The sequence below is a fragment of the Sander vitreus genome, chromosome 8 (assembly GCF_031162955.1).
Source record: "Sander vitreus isolate 19-12246 chromosome 8, sanVit1, whole genome shotgun sequence".
Lineage (NCBI taxonomy): Eukaryota > Metazoa > Chordata > Actinopteri > Perciformes > Percidae > Sander > Sander vitreus.
The window spans coordinates 34,125,118-34,146,936 of NC_135862.1; the positions used below are offsets into that span (position 1 = coordinate 34,125,118).

At 40.3% G+C, this 21,819-nt stretch overlaps 1 protein-coding gene across 1 annotated transcript in view; it reads right to left on the minus strand.

The window, feature by feature from the left end:
- Positions 1-6,505: 6,505 nt before the first annotated feature.
- Positions 6,506-21,819, minus strand: part of ntrk3a (neurotrophic tyrosine kinase, receptor, type 3a) — a 134,793-nt gene continuing 119,479 nt past the window's right edge. Inside the window, exons 15-18 of the mRNA XM_078258072.1 lie at positions 21,246-21,418; positions 14,282-14,525; positions 8,740-8,898; positions 6,506-6,691 (exon numbers count right to left, since the gene is read on the minus strand). Of these exons, the coding sequence (XP_078114198.1) occupies positions 6,506-6,691; positions 8,740-8,898; positions 14,282-14,525; positions 21,246-21,418 (762 nt within the window). The remainder of the gene's footprint in view (positions 6,692-8,739; positions 8,899-14,281; positions 14,526-21,245; positions 21,419-21,819) is intronic.

The following is a 21,819-nucleotide window of genomic DNA, read 5'->3' on the forward strand; positions in this document are numbered from 1 at the left end:
AATCAAATAGTGCAAGAGTGAGAAACTGAATGCATGTTTGAAGTATTGACATGATTTTATGTCAGAGGAATCAATACTTGCTAGACCTGATAGGTGGTAGGGGAAATATCAAAGTGTAATATTCTCTGACCAACTCCTCCTGAAGAGGTGCTGGTTGAAGGAAAGGCAAAGAAAGACAGAAGAAGAGGGCATAACCATCCAAAGATGAAGTAACTTTTAATGAGTTGGAATCACAAACAGAGCCATCTTAAAAGTTCACCACATCTCAGCTTTTTAAAAAGACATTATACAAGTTGTCAAATTATTCTAATACATCGTAATCAAATGATAGTATGGAGACAGATATACAACACGTTACCCAGAGAGAAAAGAGAGAAAGAGAGAGCAGAAGAGAAAGACACTGACTTATTATTGAGTAATGATGGCTTTAACATATTCAGCTTAAATACTTTGTATGGGAAACAAGATGCAGGAAAACGCTTGAGAGAAAGGGGGGGATGAAAGAGTACACGAGCAAGTCAGATTAAAGAGAAAGAACAATAATGCTGGAAAAAAAGAAAAACACTGTTGAATAAATGTGATGTCATGAGCCAACACCCTAATGCCATTAGAAGTAATGAAGTATACAAGTGAGACTCAATGAAAGCTTAAAGCTGTGATCACACAGGACACGTTAAGCAGCGTGGTGAGTCCCTTCACAATCTTTGAATGTTCAAAGTGTTTTTCAGACTTATTTTGTCCTCCAGGAAGCTGTATGTACTAGCCCAGAATGCTTTAGAGCGGCCAAGCATTTGTCAGGTCTGCCTGAAACGTGAAACAGGTTGGTGGTGGTTGTTCTTGGACTGGCTGCCTCATTTAAAGTCATTTAGAGTCCTGAAGGCTGACCTCCCCCAAACAAGGAACAGGTTGGGCCTTACCCCACAAAGATTACACCATAACATTTCACTGGCATGATGTAGATTTTGGGATGCTGGTATTCTATTCTTCCTGTTTGGCCAAATTAAAAACATTTCCATCATAATATCAACTCCACTGCCAGACAGAACAATGAAATGGAATGGTTCTGCAAAACGCTGGATTCCTTTCAATACCGACATTTGGTAACTGTCGGTGCCAACGCATTTGGAATGACTATGCTTGCACATAACATCTTTCAACTTTCAAGATCATTGCTATGATTGACCTTAAATTATTAAAACATCTACTTTGGTTAACAAAATATCTTACACGGTTGCGGATAAAAACAAATTACAGGTGATGCGACACAAAGTCATCTAGCTCCCCTCCCTCCACAACCTGACTTCCCCACTCACTACAAGGAGGGGCATACCTCCCCCTGCATTGGCCCTGAATGTTGCCACTGGAGGGTATTATCCAATATGTTGCTGTGCATTTAGAGGCGGTTTTATACTGGGACACCACTGTCACCCCATTTATGTGTACCTGGTCCTAAATGTGATTTTAAAGTTGACTCCTGGATAAAGACAGCTGATATCAATTAAAAACCATAAAAAATAAAGTGGATGGTGATGCTTTATCTTCATTCTTTTGCTAATGATCATCAGCTATGCTAGCTTACTGACTGACTGAAAGGATGTTTCCATCACTTCACTATGTCATGGCTTCTCAAAATGAAAGCAGAGTGGAGCAACTGGCCTTTCTAAGTCTGCAGAACCTGACCTGTGTGAGTAGGCCCACACTGATTTAGCATCGTATAAAAGCTGTACCCAGGAGTCCTGTTCGATGGGGATGAAGTCATGTTCACCAACCCTGAGGTTTACCAGGTTTTACTATACCACAGGATATCACAGGGATGACAGACAACAGAGTGTCAACGCATGCTACACGCTTTGTAGCTGAGGCAGATAACACAGCTGGGGATTTACATTGCAGTCTCACAGTGCAGCTTTTATGTGAAACAATTGGAGTCTGTGAAATAAAATGAGAATCTCCCAGGATAACCAAAGTAGGATTTTCTGTAAATATATCTCTCTGTATATATGAATTGCAAAAACCCTCCAGCGGCCCATTCTGGTGATTAATGCAAGGCAAACTGTAACATTACTTTCAGTCTGAGTGCATCTCGAGAGCAAAATGAAGGCCGGTCTAACATTTGTCTGACATATGTTTGTGGGTGTGAACTACCATCATGTAAGTCTCTTCGGGCTCTGTAACACAAACACACTCTTTACACTTTTCTTAAGCCATGGAAGGTGCTACAATGAGCTCATCAACCCATGGACATTCTAATGAAGCAGCTCCTCCCGAGCAGCTATAGACTGTATTTGTAGAACCTGACTTCCTGGAGGACATCCAGAAAAAAAACATTTACAGTGAGAGAAAGATGGCACCTACTGTACATGCCGCTGATCCAATATATGTGTGTTTTTACATTCTCCTATTTCCACTTTTGTGCACAACAGACTTTTTCAGTAGTGTGAAAAACACGAAGCTGTGACATGTTGCTCATGGGACAGACGAGCATCTGTAGCTTAATCATGTCCCTGCTAAAACTCCATCTTCTAATATATTCATACTTATGGAATATAGCCGCTTAATATGGTAACAGTTAAAACAGAAAACAGCCACTTATGATTACAGTAGTAATGGTATCATACAGTAGTTCTTGAAAGGATTTAGAAAGAAAGAGGCTGGAAAGGTTCACACTCTGGGCAATGTTTTACACAAGCTGTAACAAACCGTTGGCCCTATTTTATCCTGCCATTCTGGTAGTAATTTGTCCAAGAACATGTAATTTAGTATAAACCCGAAGCCACACACAAATGCATTGAAATCCGATTTGCCCATACTATCTCCCCAGGCAGTACGGGTGTAAGCATCTGTTCAATCTTGACACATTTGTATCTCCATTACAACTTTAATGCCAGGTGACAATTTGGAGTTAAATGATTTAGCACAAATGTGCTTTTGAGAAAGTAGTTCAGATACATGACAATCAAACAACAGTACACTGAATAGTATGGCAGTGGCTTACATGTAGACATCTCTCAGCTATCTGTCCATGCTAAACCTTTCTCTTTCTCCCTGTGGCCTTGTGACCCATTCTTTACCTTCACACAAATGACACATTAATGCAGTTATGGCTATCATTTCAGACAATATTTTAGCAAGGTTTTGTCATTTTGATGGTAGGTTGACTCATTTACAGTTTAGTATGAGTTTTGCTTGTCGAGCTAATGGGCAGAGCGCTGCCTGCTGATTACTGGTATGTGTCATCGATTAAAGACAGATACATTCTTTACTGATTGTTTCAAGAGCTCAGTGACCCAATGTTTTAGCTTTAGACATAATTCCCCACCTATCAAAGCTGTAGAGCATGTCTAGCTAATGACCCAATGTCCTGATTTGTCATTCCTGGTGAGCTTGAGCCAATGGCATTGTCTATAAATTGGTGTATTTTTGATAAAAATGTTCCTCTGTCACCTGCCTGAGCAAGTCTAATAACTGTGACCGAGGCACATATATATATATATATATATATATATATATACAGTATAAGTGTGCGGCAAACTACATTTTTAGTAGGCCTTTCAGTGTACAAGTGCTTTTCTGATCATAATTAATTGCAAACCAGGTGGAATATAAATGTATACACGAACGATGTACAGTATAATAAAATGAAAAGTTGGAAAGAAAGATACAAAAATGGCCATAATAAAAGATGTTAGGTATTACTTGTGAAACAGTTTAACATTTTGAGAAATGTTGCTATCTTGTTGTAAAACCCAGTTAAAAAGACTGAAGAATGTACTTATTCATTTTGTCCCTTTAGTGGGAGCTGGGCTTGCAGTTTGCCACATGGTTCCAAAAGGCTAAACACGCCATTGGCTGACACAGAGATTAGAACGGACACCAATCTTTATATCTGACTAAAAGTGGTGAATGACAAAACTAAATGTTCAACTGTTCCTTTAAAATTGAAGAACGGCCCTGATCCTAGAAGAGGACTTGTACTCTGAGCAGGTTACTCAAACACTGGACCAATAACTTTACATCTTTCCCCTACTGTCCTGACTCACACATCTCTATTTAATGAGCAACTAAAAGAACAATGAACAGAAATGATCTCAATGTTGATTATCTTGTTAAAATGTTGAAAAGACGTTGTATAACTAGATAAAGTAAATAATAACTATAATTACAATTAGAAAGAAAGATTGTTAAAATATCTTTTGGCTTCACTGAACCATTTAACAACACATCAAGAAGCTAAAAATAATCAAACTCGAGAGAAGGAAATAAGTTAACATATCTCAAGACGTAAAGATTTACAGTATATACATTCTTTTTAAAAAGGTTGACCGGCAGCTTGGTTGATCCTTTGTGTTGCCGTACAGCTGTTGTTGCTCGCTGACGTCAGACACCATCCAAGTACGCAACACAGTCACAGCCAACGGTTGGTCTATTCCTGGTTATCAGGTCTTTCCTACCCAGTGGCAGAATATTCCAATGGCTTTGAAGCATGGCAGAGGTCCACTCTTTGATTTAAAATGAAAATAAATTTTAAAAAAAATATGTATTTTTTAAACAGAAAATGTAACTTCACCTTGGGTAGTTCAATGATCTTGTCAAGCTGCAAAGGGTACAAAGAAAGCTTCCTTTTTTTTTAAACATTTTTTGCTTTTTCCAGGGGTTATTTTTTTCTGTATCATTTTCATCATTTTATTCCTGTTTTTGAGTATTTATTTTTGCAATACATAGACTGCTGAAAGTTTGTAAGAAAAACGAGGAAGGTTTACAGCTATTGTACATTTTATAAGCAGGTAAACAAAATGTAAAAGTGCTCTTATTTTGAAAGACTATTTTTTTTTTTTTAGTTCCCAGTGTTAAGAAAGAAGTAGGAGGCACTTAGGTCCATCTCTATGGCGACAGACAGTCACTCAGGCCACACCTCCAGGCTCAGGATTGGAAGGTCTGGTAGCAGCTCAGTTCGGTAGCAAGAGTCCCGGACCAGAAGGCTTTGCAGATGGAAACATTGGAGCGTGCTGACACAGTGGCTGCTGCACATGATTGTGTGATTTATGCACATTGTCCTTTCTCATTGACGCATGTTTCAATGAACAGTGATGAAAAATGAAATCTGTCTTACAAATGGTCATGTGAACAGTGCATTAACTTAACGTTAAGCCACACCTGCCTGGTCCTTCTTTTACTGACTGCTGTCTAGAATGTGGTGGTTTACTTTGTCAGCATGTTAGTCTTTCTTTGACATTTGTATCAGGTTTATTCCAGTGGCAGCCATAGGGAGGCTGCTGGTTTAAGGAGTAGTCATGTCAACAAAAATACCAAAATGAAATGATGCAACACTTCAGTTCCTCTATCCATGGTTCTATGAAACCCATCAAAGATCATCATTTCGGGAATAACAAATGTCATCAGAAGCAGACAGCTCCCACCCCAAAAGTATGTCATTAAATAGATTTTTGACCCTAAAAGATTTACTTAACAGACATGTTTAGTACTTCAAAACGGTGAAGTGATGAAGATCTTCCAGAACATTTGCCATAAACATTTTCAAGTTCTACATGAAGGGCATTGAGTCCATTTTGGCCAAGCAATAATGGCAAGCCCAAGGCATGTACAATTATAGGCAAATAATAAAGCCTGGGTAAGATATCCTGGAACACACAAGCATCCAAATGTTTAAAAAAAAGCATGATATCTTTAGATTACTGTGTACAGGTCCTCTTTCTAAACTTCTACATTACACAGTGAAGGATGGTTTACTGTGTGAGTACCAGGCAAAAGTACAAGCCAAATAAGGCCTAGTAATAAAGATGAAAGATGGCTCTAATGGAGGGTTTGTAAAACCAAGCTAAATTGAGCCAAACCAACCCATGCTTGACTTAGCAATGGGCACAGATAAAAACAAGTCAGGGTGTGGTCAATATCATTAGGGATAGGATATTAGAAATATAGCCAAGCAGAGCCAGATTCTACCAGGCCAGGTCAGGCTTCCTCAAGCTCAAGAACCCAAGATGCACTGATTCAAAATGGGTGAAATTAGGACATAGGCTAGGACATGAAGTAACCTACATTAGGATAATTAAACCAAACCATACCAGACCAGTACAATCAAGTTAATCCAGTTCAGTCCAGTTTGATGCAATCCAATCTTCACAGTCAAGTCTTTCAGTCATGAGTTCATTCAAAAAGGACTGGACCAAACAAGCCCAGACCCAAGACTTTCCCTTTGACTTTAATGTGATGCAATGCAATGTTTTCCATTTCATTCTAATCCAGTTAAACACACATTACTCCACGTTTCCAATACTTATATATCTAACAGTTGGGGGTTGGGGGCGAGGTACAGTCCATTCTTAATCCCAATTCCCATGGTTCCATCCCAGACTATTCTGTGAGTCCAGGCCAGATTTCTGCTACAAGGCAATCCTTCCAATCCAGTATACTGTGTATGTATATTCCAGTGAAAATCTAGTCCGACCTAAAAGACATCCAATTCCTCCCTCCCCCCTATCCATTTCTATCCCAGAATGTCCAGATAGACCGGTGTAGCTTTCATCAAAGTAAACATCATCTTCTGAATGTCTTTAATGTTGAGGCGCTGTTGTGGCTCCCTCTGCCAGCAGCCCAGCATCATATCGTAGATTTCCTTTGGACAGAGCCTGGGCCGCTCCAGTACCCTGCCTTGAGTAATGCACTCTATCACCTGGAAGACAGAGAGACACATGGCTAAACAAGACATAACATATCCCCTTGTTCACAGAAAGCGTTGGTTATGCAATTATACACATTTAAACACATTGAAACTGGACTGTAGCATAGCCTAAAACACTAAAATCTAGGCTGACATAAAAACAATGGATGCAGGTGCTTCATACGACATTGCTTTTGTTAGACTTGTAATGCATTATGTAAATGTGATTCTACATATAGTTCAACCTTAAAAAAAGCTTAGTTTGTCACCAATTCTTTAATATTGGCTACACTTCCACACTAAATTGTATTGCAATGTATGACTATTGTGTTCATACTTACCCAAAATCAAAAAGTAATTACAGGATTAACAAAGATATTCAGTTTTCTAGAATTAATGCTCCAATCCACTATTGTTGTACAGCATTAAACAGACACCATTGGTGCAGTTGCAATTAAATTCATCCATTATATTTATTAATAATTATATTATCTCAATGACAATACAGTTAAATAGCAGTTATGAAATCCACAGTGAATGCAGTAAACTCACTGCATTCCTGTTTGGATCTTGAAGACAGTATTATTCTCTGAGACTCGCTCAGTTGTATCTGTTGTTCCCTGCTGTCATAGACGGTCTATTATATTTTCTTTATGCTCAGCACTTTGGGCAAGAGCTTCATTTCCTCTTTCCACATCGGGCGTGTTGCTCACACACCATGTTTGAGTAATGGCTCATGTTTTTTGATCTGCTTTGACTTGCTGTAGATGCTGTTTGTTGGTGAATTCAGTATAATATTCATTTCACAGCACCAACTCCATCAATACTATTCACACATTGCACGTTCTATCTTAAATAGCAATCACAAGTTCTTTTTTCTGTTGCTTATTCCTTGTTCACTGTGAAGCTACTGTCAATGAAGCTCAATAACTCTGGCCCGGATGTATAACATTAAAAGCCTTCCAGTGGCTCAAAGTGCACAATCCCTCGCTTACCTGAAACATCTGCAGGAAGTGTTCATTTCTATTGACAGTAGTTAACAGCGATCCAAAGGACGGTAAAGTAGAAACAATTAGTGAATGAAAAGAGTATTTCTGTTATATAGAGTATAGAGTTAGAGCAGATGAATGGTGATTATCTTATTACTCTCCGTCGCTGACCTTCTTTATCATGATGGTAAGTCAAACTGGTTTGCATGGGAAAGAATCACCAAGACGAATCACCCTGTCTGCTTTTGAAAAATAGATCATGCGTGTCCTGTCTTATAAAAGCATTTCTTCACTTTCTTGGGTTAAAATGGGGTATGCCAGACAAATCACACCTTTCCAAAGTGCAGTTCTGCAGTTAAACTGAATATTAAACAGTCCAGGATTTTGCGATGTCGTGATCGCAACAATTGACGCAAATTGCTATTCAACCAATCACCGTGAATTTGGTACGAGTCGCAATTTTGACCAATCATTCCCGCGACTTCAACCAATCCCAGCAGTGCCACTTGCCAGACCTTGGGTCAGTATGTGACTCTGAGGCGTACTCTGAGAGCCACTGACAAAGCGGGAGTGAGAACAAGTGGACGTATCACACGGACGTCGCCAAATTCAGCTCAGTGATGGAGGACGAGTGAGCCGCCAGTGTCAGAGCATATTTCCTCTAACAGACCAAAACATGTATTCTTCAGATTAAATGTGAATGGCAATTGTATTTTTCCTATTTTGCATGGTAATAAATACATTTCTGTATTTCTGTATATCTTTCTCCACCCCCCCAACCGGTCAAGGCAGATGGCTGCCCCCAAGAGCCAGGGTCTGCTGAGGTTTCTGCCTGTTAAAGCGTAACTCTCGCAAAAATGCAACCTAGGGTCTTTTTGTGAATGTATCCAAGTCAAACTTTCGTTTAAAAGCATATTTAGGACGGAAGCGCCACTTTTAAGATTTACCGTATTTTTTTTATTTTTTATTATTTCTCCTTTAATGTAGTTCCTATTGGTAGGTTATGAAAGTCATAAATGACTTGATACAGATGTAAACCATGCATTTATACGTGAGTAAGTGATGGTGTACCTCATTATTGGCGAGCTGGAACCACGGCTGCTTGCCGTAGGTGAAGATCTCCCACAGGATGACTCCGAAGCTCCACACGTCACTCTCTGTGGTGAACTTCCTGTACATGATGCTCTCTGGAGGCATCCAGCGAATAGGCAGCATGGTGTGCCCTCCCACCTGAACACACACACAACCACACACACACACACACACACACACACACACACACACACACACACACACACACACACACACACACACACACACGTCTGTCAAAGTCTTCCAGCTTTAGCTTGTACTGCATTACAGCTGGTAGTGCTGTGTGCATGATTGAATAGCTTTGGCACATTAGGTGGGGAGTGGGGGGGCACACATACAAGCAGGTATATACATGTACAGCAGCAAAGACACACAAAGGAACACACGTCTTTAACTGTACACACACGCACGCACGCAAACACACACACACACACACACACACACACACACACACACACACACACACACACACACACACACACACACACACACAAACATACACAGGAACATGAAAATGTGTGTGATGAATATCTTACACGTGATGCCTTTGGGGGATGATATAGCCAGCATTGAAACGCCACAAATATTAAGGGACACAGACATTAATCAAACTTACAAAATAGTAATGATTGAATTTGACAATCACAGGATTACAAAAATCATTTTGACTCTGGTACACAGCTTTTACTCTATTGGCCCAAAAGATAAAATGACCCTGTTCATTAAAGTATATAGGAACAACTGAAAGAAGTGCAATGCCACATGCATGAGGAGGTGATTGGGGTGGATGCTGTGCATGCAACGTGCAGGACATGGACACTAGAGTTCGCATCCTGAGTGCATATTCATAATTCTACCAGAGTTTTAGTGAACAGCCAGGGGTTGGGCTCCTGTACCTCCACTGAGCTAACAGCTAACATCTAACAATAAAATACCATTCTTTTAAACTGTATATAATTAAAGAATTACCAGTGAAGTTTCAAAAGCACTGTCCTAAGCACATGCACCCTGAGACATTTCCTTATGAGTTTGTAATATAAAGCTGTATACTCAATAATGATCAAATAAAAACAGAGTTATAACAGACAGCAGGCCGGACATTTCCAGTGGATCTTTCCTCTGATCACACAGGATGAGGATATGAGATGATGTACATGACAGCGTGCAGATCACACACACATTATTCATCTGCTCTTGCTGCACTCCGACTGCTGTGAAATCATAAAGCAGCTTGACCAATTTAATCAAATATGTGCCTCTTAATCAAGACTCCCATAATGAATGACCTCCAGTTTGCCGCTCACTAATCCTCCTTCCTGTCCTCTGTCTGAGCCCCCATCACCTCTTCCTCCTGTCCTGCCATTCTTTACCCATTTCTCCATCATGAATTAGTCATTTCTTCAATATTCAATAAGCACTAATACAACTTTAATTGATTCTCTTATTAGTGCTCATTACTACTGTATGTGTAACCTGTCCTAGCCTGATCATTAGCATTCACTAGCTTAATTACTTTTAAATTGATCCAGGAATGAAAAGATGAGAGTAAAGCTGTGCCTTCATCTAATACAATTCCTTCACAACTGAGGCTTGTTCACTCCTAATGTAAAGATTCTGCAGTGTTTTAGTTTTATCAAACAAAAATCGACTTTATGACAGAAGAGTAGCAGCCTTACTACATGACATTACCATGCACTGTCTGGAAATAATTTAGCTTTATTAGAATTTCATATTAAAGGTGCTCTAAGCGATGTTGGGTGACGTTACTTCTTGTTGACGTTCAAAGTATTTTCAAACAAAACGGAGACTAGCTTGCTCCTCCCTCCTCCTCCATCCCATCCCCACCCTTCTGTGCTTCAGCACACTCTGCATTGGACATTGGATCCACACTAACGTATTTCAATAGTGACCAACTTTCTCGTGAGAAAGTATGAAAACATCCAGAATGTTTCCGACAGCATAAATGTATTCTTGCTGACGATCCATACGCTCACTATGTTCCAAAACACCGTATTTAAAGCTGTTATTCCATTGAAACAATCTCGCCAACGTTACTTCACAAAGCATCATAGGACTCTCCCACATAAATGATCCTATAGGTTTATCTTCTGACCACCAGTATGCATCAATTCAAGTTTGTTTCTGAGAAATCAAGTTTTGTCTGTTAGTTTGGGATGGCGGACCTGTCTACATACTACGAATCCCATGGTGGAAGCCATATGTTGGGCTGGATTGATTCATACTGAGTCTACATATGGACAGGAGTCGCAATGCGTCCTGGGTGCATTCAGACCTGCACTTAGAGATTGTGACATGTCCACTTGTGATCGGATCACTCAGCACAGATGTTAACACCAGGTCTGAATGGGACCACAGAAATAAGCTTTACATTCTAATGTAGATCCCAATGTTTTCCAAAGATACCAAATGTGTCAAGCTCAATGTTGGAAATATGCATAAACTGATGCACATGACATATTAGTTATCCATATTTCCATTTGATGGGATGGTGAAGCTATCATAAACAGTCACTAACTGCAAACATCATATACTGTAGCTTCAATGGAGAGCTGGAACAGGCTGATACAGAATACATGACACTGTCCGACAGAATGGGAAGGAGTCTATCCCAGATAAAATCACATTTTCTTTGCACTTGCCAAAACAGGTGCCTGATTCTCATCATGTGTGGCTTTTGGACGTCACAGTGAACATTTCATCTTACTGAGGAGTGCTAATGACCAGCTGCTCCTGGTTGGATCTACAGAAAGTATTTCCAGCACGTACATTTTAATGTGACTCTGACCGCCTCATTTTGGATAATTACATCTTTTTTTTTTAACCTGTGATGCATGTTAGTGTAATTGGAGGTGTAAAAGTGAGTTGTAAATCAGCCTTCGTAGCCTAAAGGAAACATTCTCAGAGAATATCAGGAAGCTAGTGAGCTGATTTTAATGCCAGACCTCTACCTGTCTTTCTAGAAGATGATTATTTTACAGCAGATTTCAAATGCTCTGCATATATCACAATTATTCTCAGGCTTCATGATTGAAGCCCAGTGTTCCTACTAGCCTTGGACTACGATCTGGCCTGAGGCTAATCCAGAGCCCCTTCCTCACTCAGCACTCAGCTCACAGCTTCGGAGCAGGGTTAATTTTCAGCAGATGCTGCTACCTGTTGGAGCCCTTCTGATTCAACTCAACGTCATACTCACAGCTTGTCCGCTGCACACCCATGTTTTATACCAACTTTATTACTGTTTAGCCAAGTTATAACTAATTTAAGCCATTTAATTTAATAAATGTTAATCATTCTCTGGTTAAAAAGTTATATATCACTGTACACTGAATATCTTTGGGCCTTTGGACTGTTGGTCAGACAAAACAAGAAACGTGAACAAGTCATGATTAGTAAGCAAAGTCTTGGTATTGTATTATAGTCTTGGAGTTTGTAAAAGTTTAAGTCTTAAGGTATGTAGACAGTCTGCAGCTTTAGTTTTCTTACATTATAAAGTCTGGGAACCCTGAACAGGAAGCGTTATCAGCATGCAGGGCAGAAGTGTGCACTCTGTCTGACCATGAAGTCCTGGATGACTTGGATAATTCAGACGTACAGCTGAATTGCAATCTGCTCCGTCTGAGCAGCAGACAGAGCTCTGTTTGACTGCAGGCAAACAGTGTGCACAGGGAGGAGAATCACTGTAGGAAAATGATCTCCTTGGTCACTGTGGCTGTCTGAGCCTGAACTGGAGACAGACGATACATGTTAATCAGTCTGTCCTGTCAGACGATATATGTGCCTGTGCACAGTCTACAGAGGAACGAAATTGAGAAAAAACAGAGAAAAACATGAATTATGTAAGCTGCATTTCCCAAGGATTCAAAGTCAACAACGCCGCTGTTTGTTTCTGGTTCCAACTGACAGTCAGTGTTGGTGCAGTGACCATAATCGTTCCATAACCTCAACGGTGTCATTATTATTGTAACCATTAACAAAGTAGTATGTGGAACCCAATCCAAGATGTTTCCCGAAGCTTAAAGCCGATAAATGTATATTTTCATTTGTTATTTCTAGACTCCAAGCTGACAGTGTCACAGTAAATATATACAACAAATTCAATCCAAACAACTGGATAAGGGTGGAGGAGAGTGCACATGAGCAACATAAACCAGCTCACCACTGATGAAGGTCAAATGAAAAGAGAGTCAGCTGCTGTCTACCAGCGGCCCTGCTGGGAGTAGCCATTCAAAAGAAAACAGTCCACAGAAGCTACTTAAGAGGATGGGACTCAATGGAGTCATTGGCATTTACTGCCAAATACAAATGATTTCCCACCATGCCAATTACAGCGCTGAGAGAGTTTGCTGACAATCCCTATAAGCCGCTGTTGCCATCATCAATGAAGACGGACCTCTTCTACGTAGGCAGCAAACGTACAGCAGGCAGCATCTGGGTCCCACATGATCATTTCTAACACCTCATCCAGGGTCCAGGGCTTATTACTACATTATAAATCCTTAAAGAAAGAAAGCTGCAGGCAAAATTATTTAGAGAATCTATACAGTGACTGGTAATGTGACGGCCAGTGCAGTTAGCAGTGTCCTCTCCTGCAGCTATTGTACACCCGTACATTTTAAGAACAAAACCAGTTAGTGTGGCGCGGAAGCAGACAATGAAAACTTTCAAAGGCGAGTCTGCATGGGTGATGACTTGTAATGCTCCACATCTAACCAAAGGCACACGTACTGGATAACCAAGGAAGCATCATATGAAGTCAAGTCATGCTGCTTTGTTAACATTATTTTGGTCATGAACATGAACCAATAGATTTCCAAATTATTTTCAAACCAAGGATTCAGTTCAGTAAAACATAATGAACCTTTTGTTTGTCTCTTTAATCATTTGATCAGCCCTACAGACTGATCCGAGTCAAACAAACCAGCAATACTGTAGTGGCATCTCACCCATAAACGCCGTATTTTGTCGTTTTATGGGAACGTGCACAGAGCCTGATGAAGAACTGGCTTCCTGGTACAGCCCTCTGGTGTCTCACCCCCGCATCTCTGTTATCAGCTGCTCAAACAATACATTTCACATTTGGAAAACAATGGGAAGTCAAGTTTAGCCCTAAAATCTGAAGTCTTGGAGCAGCCAGCCAGAGGCTCCAGTGTTTCTGAGGTTGTTCTACTTAAGCAGCTTGATCAGTAGTGGGGCTAGAATGTGCTCAGCGTTGCCTTTTTCATTTATCACATCTGCTTTGTAAGGGATAATACGCCACTCAGTGTTTGTTCCATGACTGTAATGATGATCAGAAGATTTGCCTTGTCAGGTGGTTCTTAGCCCTTCGTCATCCATTACAATCATGGACCGTACGTTATATACACAGACCATCAGCCTGATGTCACAGGTCAATATATCTAGATCCCTGTGTACATGAGATTGCATACTGTATACTGCACACTCATTTATCATTTTGGAGAAAAAAAAAAGTGGTTTATGAAACAAACAGGCATGTTCTTACCCTGTAATAATCTGTGCTGTAGATGTCTCTGGACATGCCAAAGTCTCCTATTTTCACCAGAAGGCCATTCCCCACCAGGCAGTTCCTGGTTGCCAGATCGCGGTGCACAAAGTGTTGAGATGCCAAGTAGATCATGCCAGCTGCGATCTGACTGGCTATGTGAAACATCTGGGACAGACCCAGCTCCCCATTGGTCTGCAGAGGCTGTCCATCCACCAGGATCATGGCGTCCGGCCCGTGGGCTCTGAGGAGACCGAAGAATAGATATGTGAGACAACCCTGACATCAGTCAGTGGAATGGTGGTGCTGGTTTGCATGTTGTTAACTCCAAATTATGTATAATACATATGATTTCTGACCATTTTCAAAAACATACAACCAATTAGATTTCCTTCCTTTGAGCAGAGTGCATTTTAGTATAATATGAAAATGAACCTGAAGACCCTTGACACATGTTAAGATTATCATTTAAAAACCTTTATGGTTTTATGGTGTGTGTGTGTGTGTGTGTGTGTGTGCATGGGTGTGTCTGTCTGTGTGTGTGTGTGCGTGTGTGCATGTGCGTGTGTCTGTGTGAGCATGGTGGTTTGGAGGGAAACTGGTTCTGGCTAAATTAACAGTATGTAAAATTGATGCCAGCACTTTAATGGAACACACAATTACTGAGCTGAAATTAGCATCTAAGGCACAGAGAGACTCACTGAAACACTGCAGTCCCATACATACACACACACACACACACACACACACACACACACACACACACACACACACACACACACACACACACACACACACACATTAAACGGGTAGACTCCACTTCCTGACGGCCGACTAAGTACCAATGTTCTATTCTGCAGGGAAAAGCATCCTGGGAGCAAATAACATCTAATCACAGCAGACATAATGCAGCTCATTAGCTTAGCAATAGCAATTTACAATTTAGGCATTTAGGCATTTAGGCATTTAGCTTGTCTGTGATCCAGAGCAGCTGGCAGTGGCTGAGTAGGTAGGCTGCAGAGTCGGACTCAGCGAGAAAAAAAACCTCTCATGTAGTGAATCCCAAAGTTCCAGCTCATGTGTTGTGAAGTGGCAGGATGCTCATTCATGCATTCCTTATATTTGGGAACGGCTCCGCAAGCATTATTTCAACCTAAAGCATTCACTAGTGGGACACTTGATTACAGAGAGTAATCCATTATATATTACTCTGCAATTAAAGGCATGATTTCAATAACATTTCACTGCTCTTTTAATATTATAGCACATAGATGCCCAGCTGTTCACGTATCAACCAACACATTAAACTCTCTTTCATTACAGGCTTATGTCACTACATGTCATATGGTTATATTTTCAGGACAGGATACGCAAAAATGTTTTAGTTTTTTCCTGTGTGTGTGTTTTTCCACAAATATCTCTTAATGAATAGATCAACCCTGTCTTCGAGAAATTATGTTAATATACAAATTGCCTAATACATTTTGGGGGATTATGTTCACCTCACAGAGATCACGCTACGTGTTCTTCCTGCGTCCCATGAGTGAAGTTTAGGCTCCACAGCACTTAGCTTCAGGTTAGTGACAGCTTTTAGCTTTGGTTAAATATTGAAAAAGTAAATACGTTCTTACTCCTGTCACCATTCACTGTTTCAATATTTAACCAACACTGCCATCTTTCTATAACCAAGCAAATGCTTTGAGTTGACTGAACATAACCATTAAACATCATGCTTTAGTTTCCAGATATTCAAAAAAAAAATTGTTGCATTGTCAATGAATATTGTGCAGACACTGTACGTTATGTATAAAACAATTTCTCATTATGCTCATGAACATACACCTAATCAGGGAAGCTTGTACTCTTTCAAAACATATACTGTTGCAAATAGTAAATAAATAAAAATATAATGTGTCAATATTACCATTTGAAGGAGAAAAAAAGAAAGTGCTGATGTACAGATTTTGTCACTCCTGTTGTTTTTCTTAACATCATTATTTCCGTTTGGGATGAAAATATTTGATTGTTTTATCGCCACTACTCCCATCACGCTTGAATGTAAGGTGGCATTTAAATCTGTTACCTATGAAGTATATTTATAATCCCAATTAAGATAAATAAATAAAAAGGCCATCTAATAATTAATCAAAGTGTTGAGCAGCAGGCTGACTGTGGACAGCTCCTGCTGGTGAAATAAACAGAGCAGATGGAAACACTTCATTTAATTAAACAGCACTGCATCTCTTCATTCAAACACAGATTGAATTGCTCAGCCGTATTTATTCAAAAGGCATTCCAAAGGTTTCCCAAACACAAAAGATGATGAGACTATACGAATCTCCAGCAGCAGGTTGGGCTCAGAAGACAGCGTTTCAACTCAAACAACAAATTGGTGTTGAACTCCACTCCAATGTTACTTTTTATGATAATCTGCTCCTCCCAGGGTTACAGGTTGGAGAGAAATGAATACCTGCAGAAACGTTCTGAATGGAGACGCTTCAAACAGGTCACAGAACACCTGTTAGATTCTGGAGCGCTCTTCAACACCAAAAGAGGGAATATGTTTAGAAGGAATTCTGTTCATTAGTGATGATCAAATGAAGCTTTATGAAGCAATCTCTTTACTTCCTGAGCCATTAGATGGCGCTCTCTGTTCAATAAATTTAAAGCACACTGAGTTGTCGTTTCTTGAGCCGTTTCCTTTAAACCAATAGTGCCATCTAGTGGGCTCAGAAGATACTTCATGAAACTGATGGTTCATGAAGCTTCATGTAGACATTACTACTGTTCATTCCTCCAGCAGAGATCCTCACAACTGGAGCTGTTGTGGAGGCTTTGATGTTGGTTTGTTGTTTCATGTTTCACCATTTGTAGAAAAGGTTAAGCAGCCACTTGGGTTGCAATAACTGTAGTCTATATGCTTGACGTTCCACTTCCGGGATTTCTCTGTTGCCGCCGGAAAATTCACTCATTTAGGCCGGATATCCGTTGCCTTGGGCTTTCTTTGTGTTGGCATTTAAAACTCCGGTGGATTTGTGAGGACTATGGTTAGCTGCTCCTCAGATCTCTGCAGGGTAAATCCAGACAGCTAGCTAGACTATCTGTCCAATCTGAGTTTTCTCTTGCACAACTAAAACTACTTTTAAACATACACATCTTCCACATGTTCCACCCATAGACTGTTAATATTAATGGACAGCACATGGGTGACGTCATCCATTGGTTTGTGGTGATCTGCTATGAGTCGTCGAGTTTGCCGTAACAGGCGCAGCCATCCCAGTTGCAGATGTGATAATTTTAGACGAGAGGGAGGAGTGAGGGAGGAGCCATCAACACTGCTTACACTCTACGTTACGTTACACACTTTCACTGGCAATCACATCATAGCCACGCCCTAAAACACCCCCTGCTTTATCTCCGATTTTAAAATCAAATAATGAAAAGAAAATGAACATCATTCTGTGTTGCAGAAGACTTCAAACTAGCGATTGAGACCATAAACTCATTATGAAAATGTTTACTGAGGTAATAAATCAAGTGAGAAGTGGGTCACTTTCTCATAGACTTCTACAGAAACCGACCTCCTTTTGCAACAGCATGTGTCGCCCCCTGCTGGAATTCAGATAGAATGCAGGTTTAAGGCACTTCCGCATTTGCAGCACTTCGCTGAACCGGATGCTTTGTCCATTAATATGAACAGTCTATGGTTCCACCAAAACAAGTTCCTTCTGAGCCTATTTTGCAGCGGCACCGCTACTTTTCTCCAGTGCTTATCTCCGCCCAAGACAATTGTGATTGGTTTAAAGAAATGCCAATAACGCAAAATGCCACGTTTTCCTCCCATCCGTGAATGCTGTGTGGAGTAGCCAGACTCTCCTTCAGCGCGCTTTGGAGGAGGGTCTGGCAAAGTGAGACTACAGTAACTTCTGTTTTGAAGGCGCTGCTGCAGAGGCATACACATCCTCGATCAAACATGTATCCTCTCCTTGTTTGTTTCATTAGCAAAGATCAATGAACCCAGCACAGTGAAACTTTGAGCTGTTGTCTGTATCCTTTCTGTCTGCCAGGAAGAAGAAACTGGAACATGACTGGATGACCATGACTCTTTTCTAGAGAAACCATGCATTTGATCATTTCAAGTCAATTTCAGGAGATTCTAAAGTTAAGCTTTCATACATATCATATCAATATTTTACATTAATTAATGTAATGGTTCTACATAACCTCCAGTATTTGGAGCAAGTAGGTGGTTAAATACAGAAAACAAATGCAGTACACTATTTCAATGTGTAATCATTTTTTAATCATTAAGCATTTATATCCTCTGCTGCTGAGCTCCTTTATAGGTTGAAACTAAAGGCTGTCAACATGACTTATGGTGACACCGGTTTCTGGCTTCTGGGCCAATTACAGGTGTTGAATGATATAAATTCAATCTTTGAATGTTAGGTATCTACAACTTTACTGACTTGCAGATGTTGAGATCTAAACCTCACCCCCCTACAGTAGTACCCAGGAAGACTTTAGAATATGCATGCATCTCAACATTTGTAGTATCAAGTGACAATGTAAATGGTGTCTCTGGTAGTGAGAATTATCAGCTGAATGTGCAGCTCCCCTCAGCAGCTGGTTCCAGTGAGAAAGATACACTCTCTGTACTCTACCTGCTCAGCAGCAGCAGACAGAGAGTCAGAGACTAGCTGGTGAACATAGAGGAGTATTCAGCAGCTACAGAGACAGATGTTTCCCTCAGGAGACTAAAAACAGCTGAAAGTGAGAGAATATTGGACTGACATTCATCAGGTGGACAGACACAACCATGACAAATGAATAATTATGTTGCTCTGTAACTGCTGCATAGTTCAACATATCAACGTATAAGCTGATGATATGTCAGTGTTGTTTCTGCTGCCCCGAGGGGACAAAATAAATCATTCCCTCAGTGTTGCACACCTTATAAAAATGACTCTTTTAAATGATCACAATTTCAATTATAAGGACAAGTACATATTTGAAAGCTAAGAGTCGTACCAAAACATTATTATGTCTTTGCCAATCAGCAGCTCGACCAGAGAGCAACTAATGATCTAGTCATAGATTCTTTGTGCAAAGTTGACATTCTTAGCTTGAGGGGGTTAAGCTTATGGAGTGTCCTAGGAGTTCATCCTCTGGTGAGCATGAATGTGCTCAATGAATCTACCCATTAGATTTTGATATGTGTAAGAGAAACGTTTGACCAAACAGTGAGGGGGAAAAAAAAAAAATATCAATACATATCCACAGCAGATCTGGTGAGCATTTATTAGGAAACGTTGTAATGGACCAAAGTGTTGGTGAAGGGGAACCAATAAGATATATCTGCAAGCTTCTATTTTCTTTGTCTCCGCCATCAATCCCCATGTTTCTGCTACAGCACTTCTACATTATTTTAACTCTTCTATACAATTTTACATACTGCTGTGGGTGGAACAGTTCCCAGTGTTAGTGTGCCACTCTGCCAGACAGACTCATTCATCCATCACTGTGGGGCACATGACATAGCTCTAACAAGGCTCTCACTCTGACTGTGGTGACTGAACCTGGCATTTATTTTAAAACTTTAAAACAGCCTGGCAGGAGTCTGCGGGGGTTTCACCTTTAAAGAAGGAAAGTGAGGACATAAAGGAAGAAGGAAGACTACTTAACAAGCAGGTGGTTGTAGTCAGGTGACAAAGTCCAACCTGCAGTAGTTCACTGAGACAGGCCCATCCATCACTCAGTGTCTACCACACTGACACACACACACACACACACACACACACACACACACACACACACACACACACACACACACACACACACACACACACAGACACACACACACACAGTGTAGGGAAGCTATTTTAAAGCTCTGCAAGCTACCAATGACTTCACACTGGTGGAAGTTCAAACTACTTCTTAAAAAATCATCAAAATGATCAAATCAATGTACATGTACAGAAGCCCTGAGAGGCAAGCAAGACATTTTTGTAGGCTAATTTTTTTTTTCATGTGTGAAAAGAAGCGACTTTTTGTGGTAATACTCCTTTTGGCCACAAAAGGCTGAAGTGCTCCACTACCCCATGTTCTGTTCTAAAAAGGACGGAAAGCATTCATGTTTTCTTCCAGCTGAGTTTTAATTTCTCCATGCTCTCTGAACAAGGTGTGTTAGCAGGTTATGTAACATTACTGTCATGTCTTTCTTTTGGCTAGAAACGTATTTTAATCAGCGCTGATCTGTCATTACCTTGTGTTTAGAGTGCATGAAAACATTTAAATTTAAAACATAGCAAAGTCAACAAATGTCATGGAGAGTCCAGTCACAAAGGTAAGTCAGGTGACCGGTGAGTTGGACACAGCAAGGAACAAATCATCGATACATAAAGGAAGTGACAGCTGAATAAAGCTCTGCCATCAGACTGCATTTGAAAACTATCCAAACGCTAACATTAAGTGTGAGAGTTAATTTTGATAGTGTACTCAAATGAACTGTCACCAACAAGTCACTGGAAGGTAGCAAAATGGAAAATGAAAATTTGAAAATGACAACGCCAATGGTATGAATTGGGAAAATGGTTGTCAGTTGTGAAAGTTGTGACAGTGTAAAACCATCAGGAAACCACTTTAAAATAGTATCCTATGTGTTGCATGAAGTGTGAAAAATGACTAAATAATACAATTTGTGTATTGTATCTCCTTCACAAGACTAAACACTCATAACAATATAATAATAATAATAATAATAATAAGAATATTTACATAATATTTACATAATACTTTGGACAAACTTTTGTTACCACAATGGAGTTGTGTAGGGACAAAGGAAATACTTACCTGCTTTGGATGGTTTCATGGCTTTGGCTCCCATTTGTAACTCTACTCCCAGAGTCCAAGCCTCTGTGAATAAATGTGGTGGCTCACCTGCGTGTTCGTCTGCTAAACTCACCTGAGAAACTTGTTGAGATCTCCGTGCTTCATGTACTCAAAGACCATGATCAGAGGGTCTCCGTCCACACACACACCGTAGAACTTGACTATGTGCTCGTGCTGCAGGTTGGTCAGCAACTCAGCCTCGCGCTGGAAATCCTTCCTGGCTGCAAGAGTGGGGTCCTTCAGAGTCTGAGGAGAGACAATAAGACAGAGAGAGACAGACAGACAGAGAGAAAGAGAGAGAGAGAGAGAGAGAGAGAGAGAGAGAGAGAGAGAGAGAGAGAGAACACACAAACAATGCTGTATTTGTTTCTATGTTTCTATGATTTGATAACATCTCTTTTTAAAAACAAAAGGCCAATAAAGATTATTTGAATGAAATGTAATTTATCTGATTTCCAGACTCAAGATCTCTCGCGCTCTCTCCTTTTTTTTTCATAAGAATCTTTTAAATCATCTCCAGCTGTTTATCAATCCAGCTGTGACCACACCTTGACCTAACTGAAGAGCAGTCAAACATGTGGCACCTCAAACTGTGCTCACAGTACACACAGCCTCCTTTCTGAATGAGTGCACATGCTCATCATCAC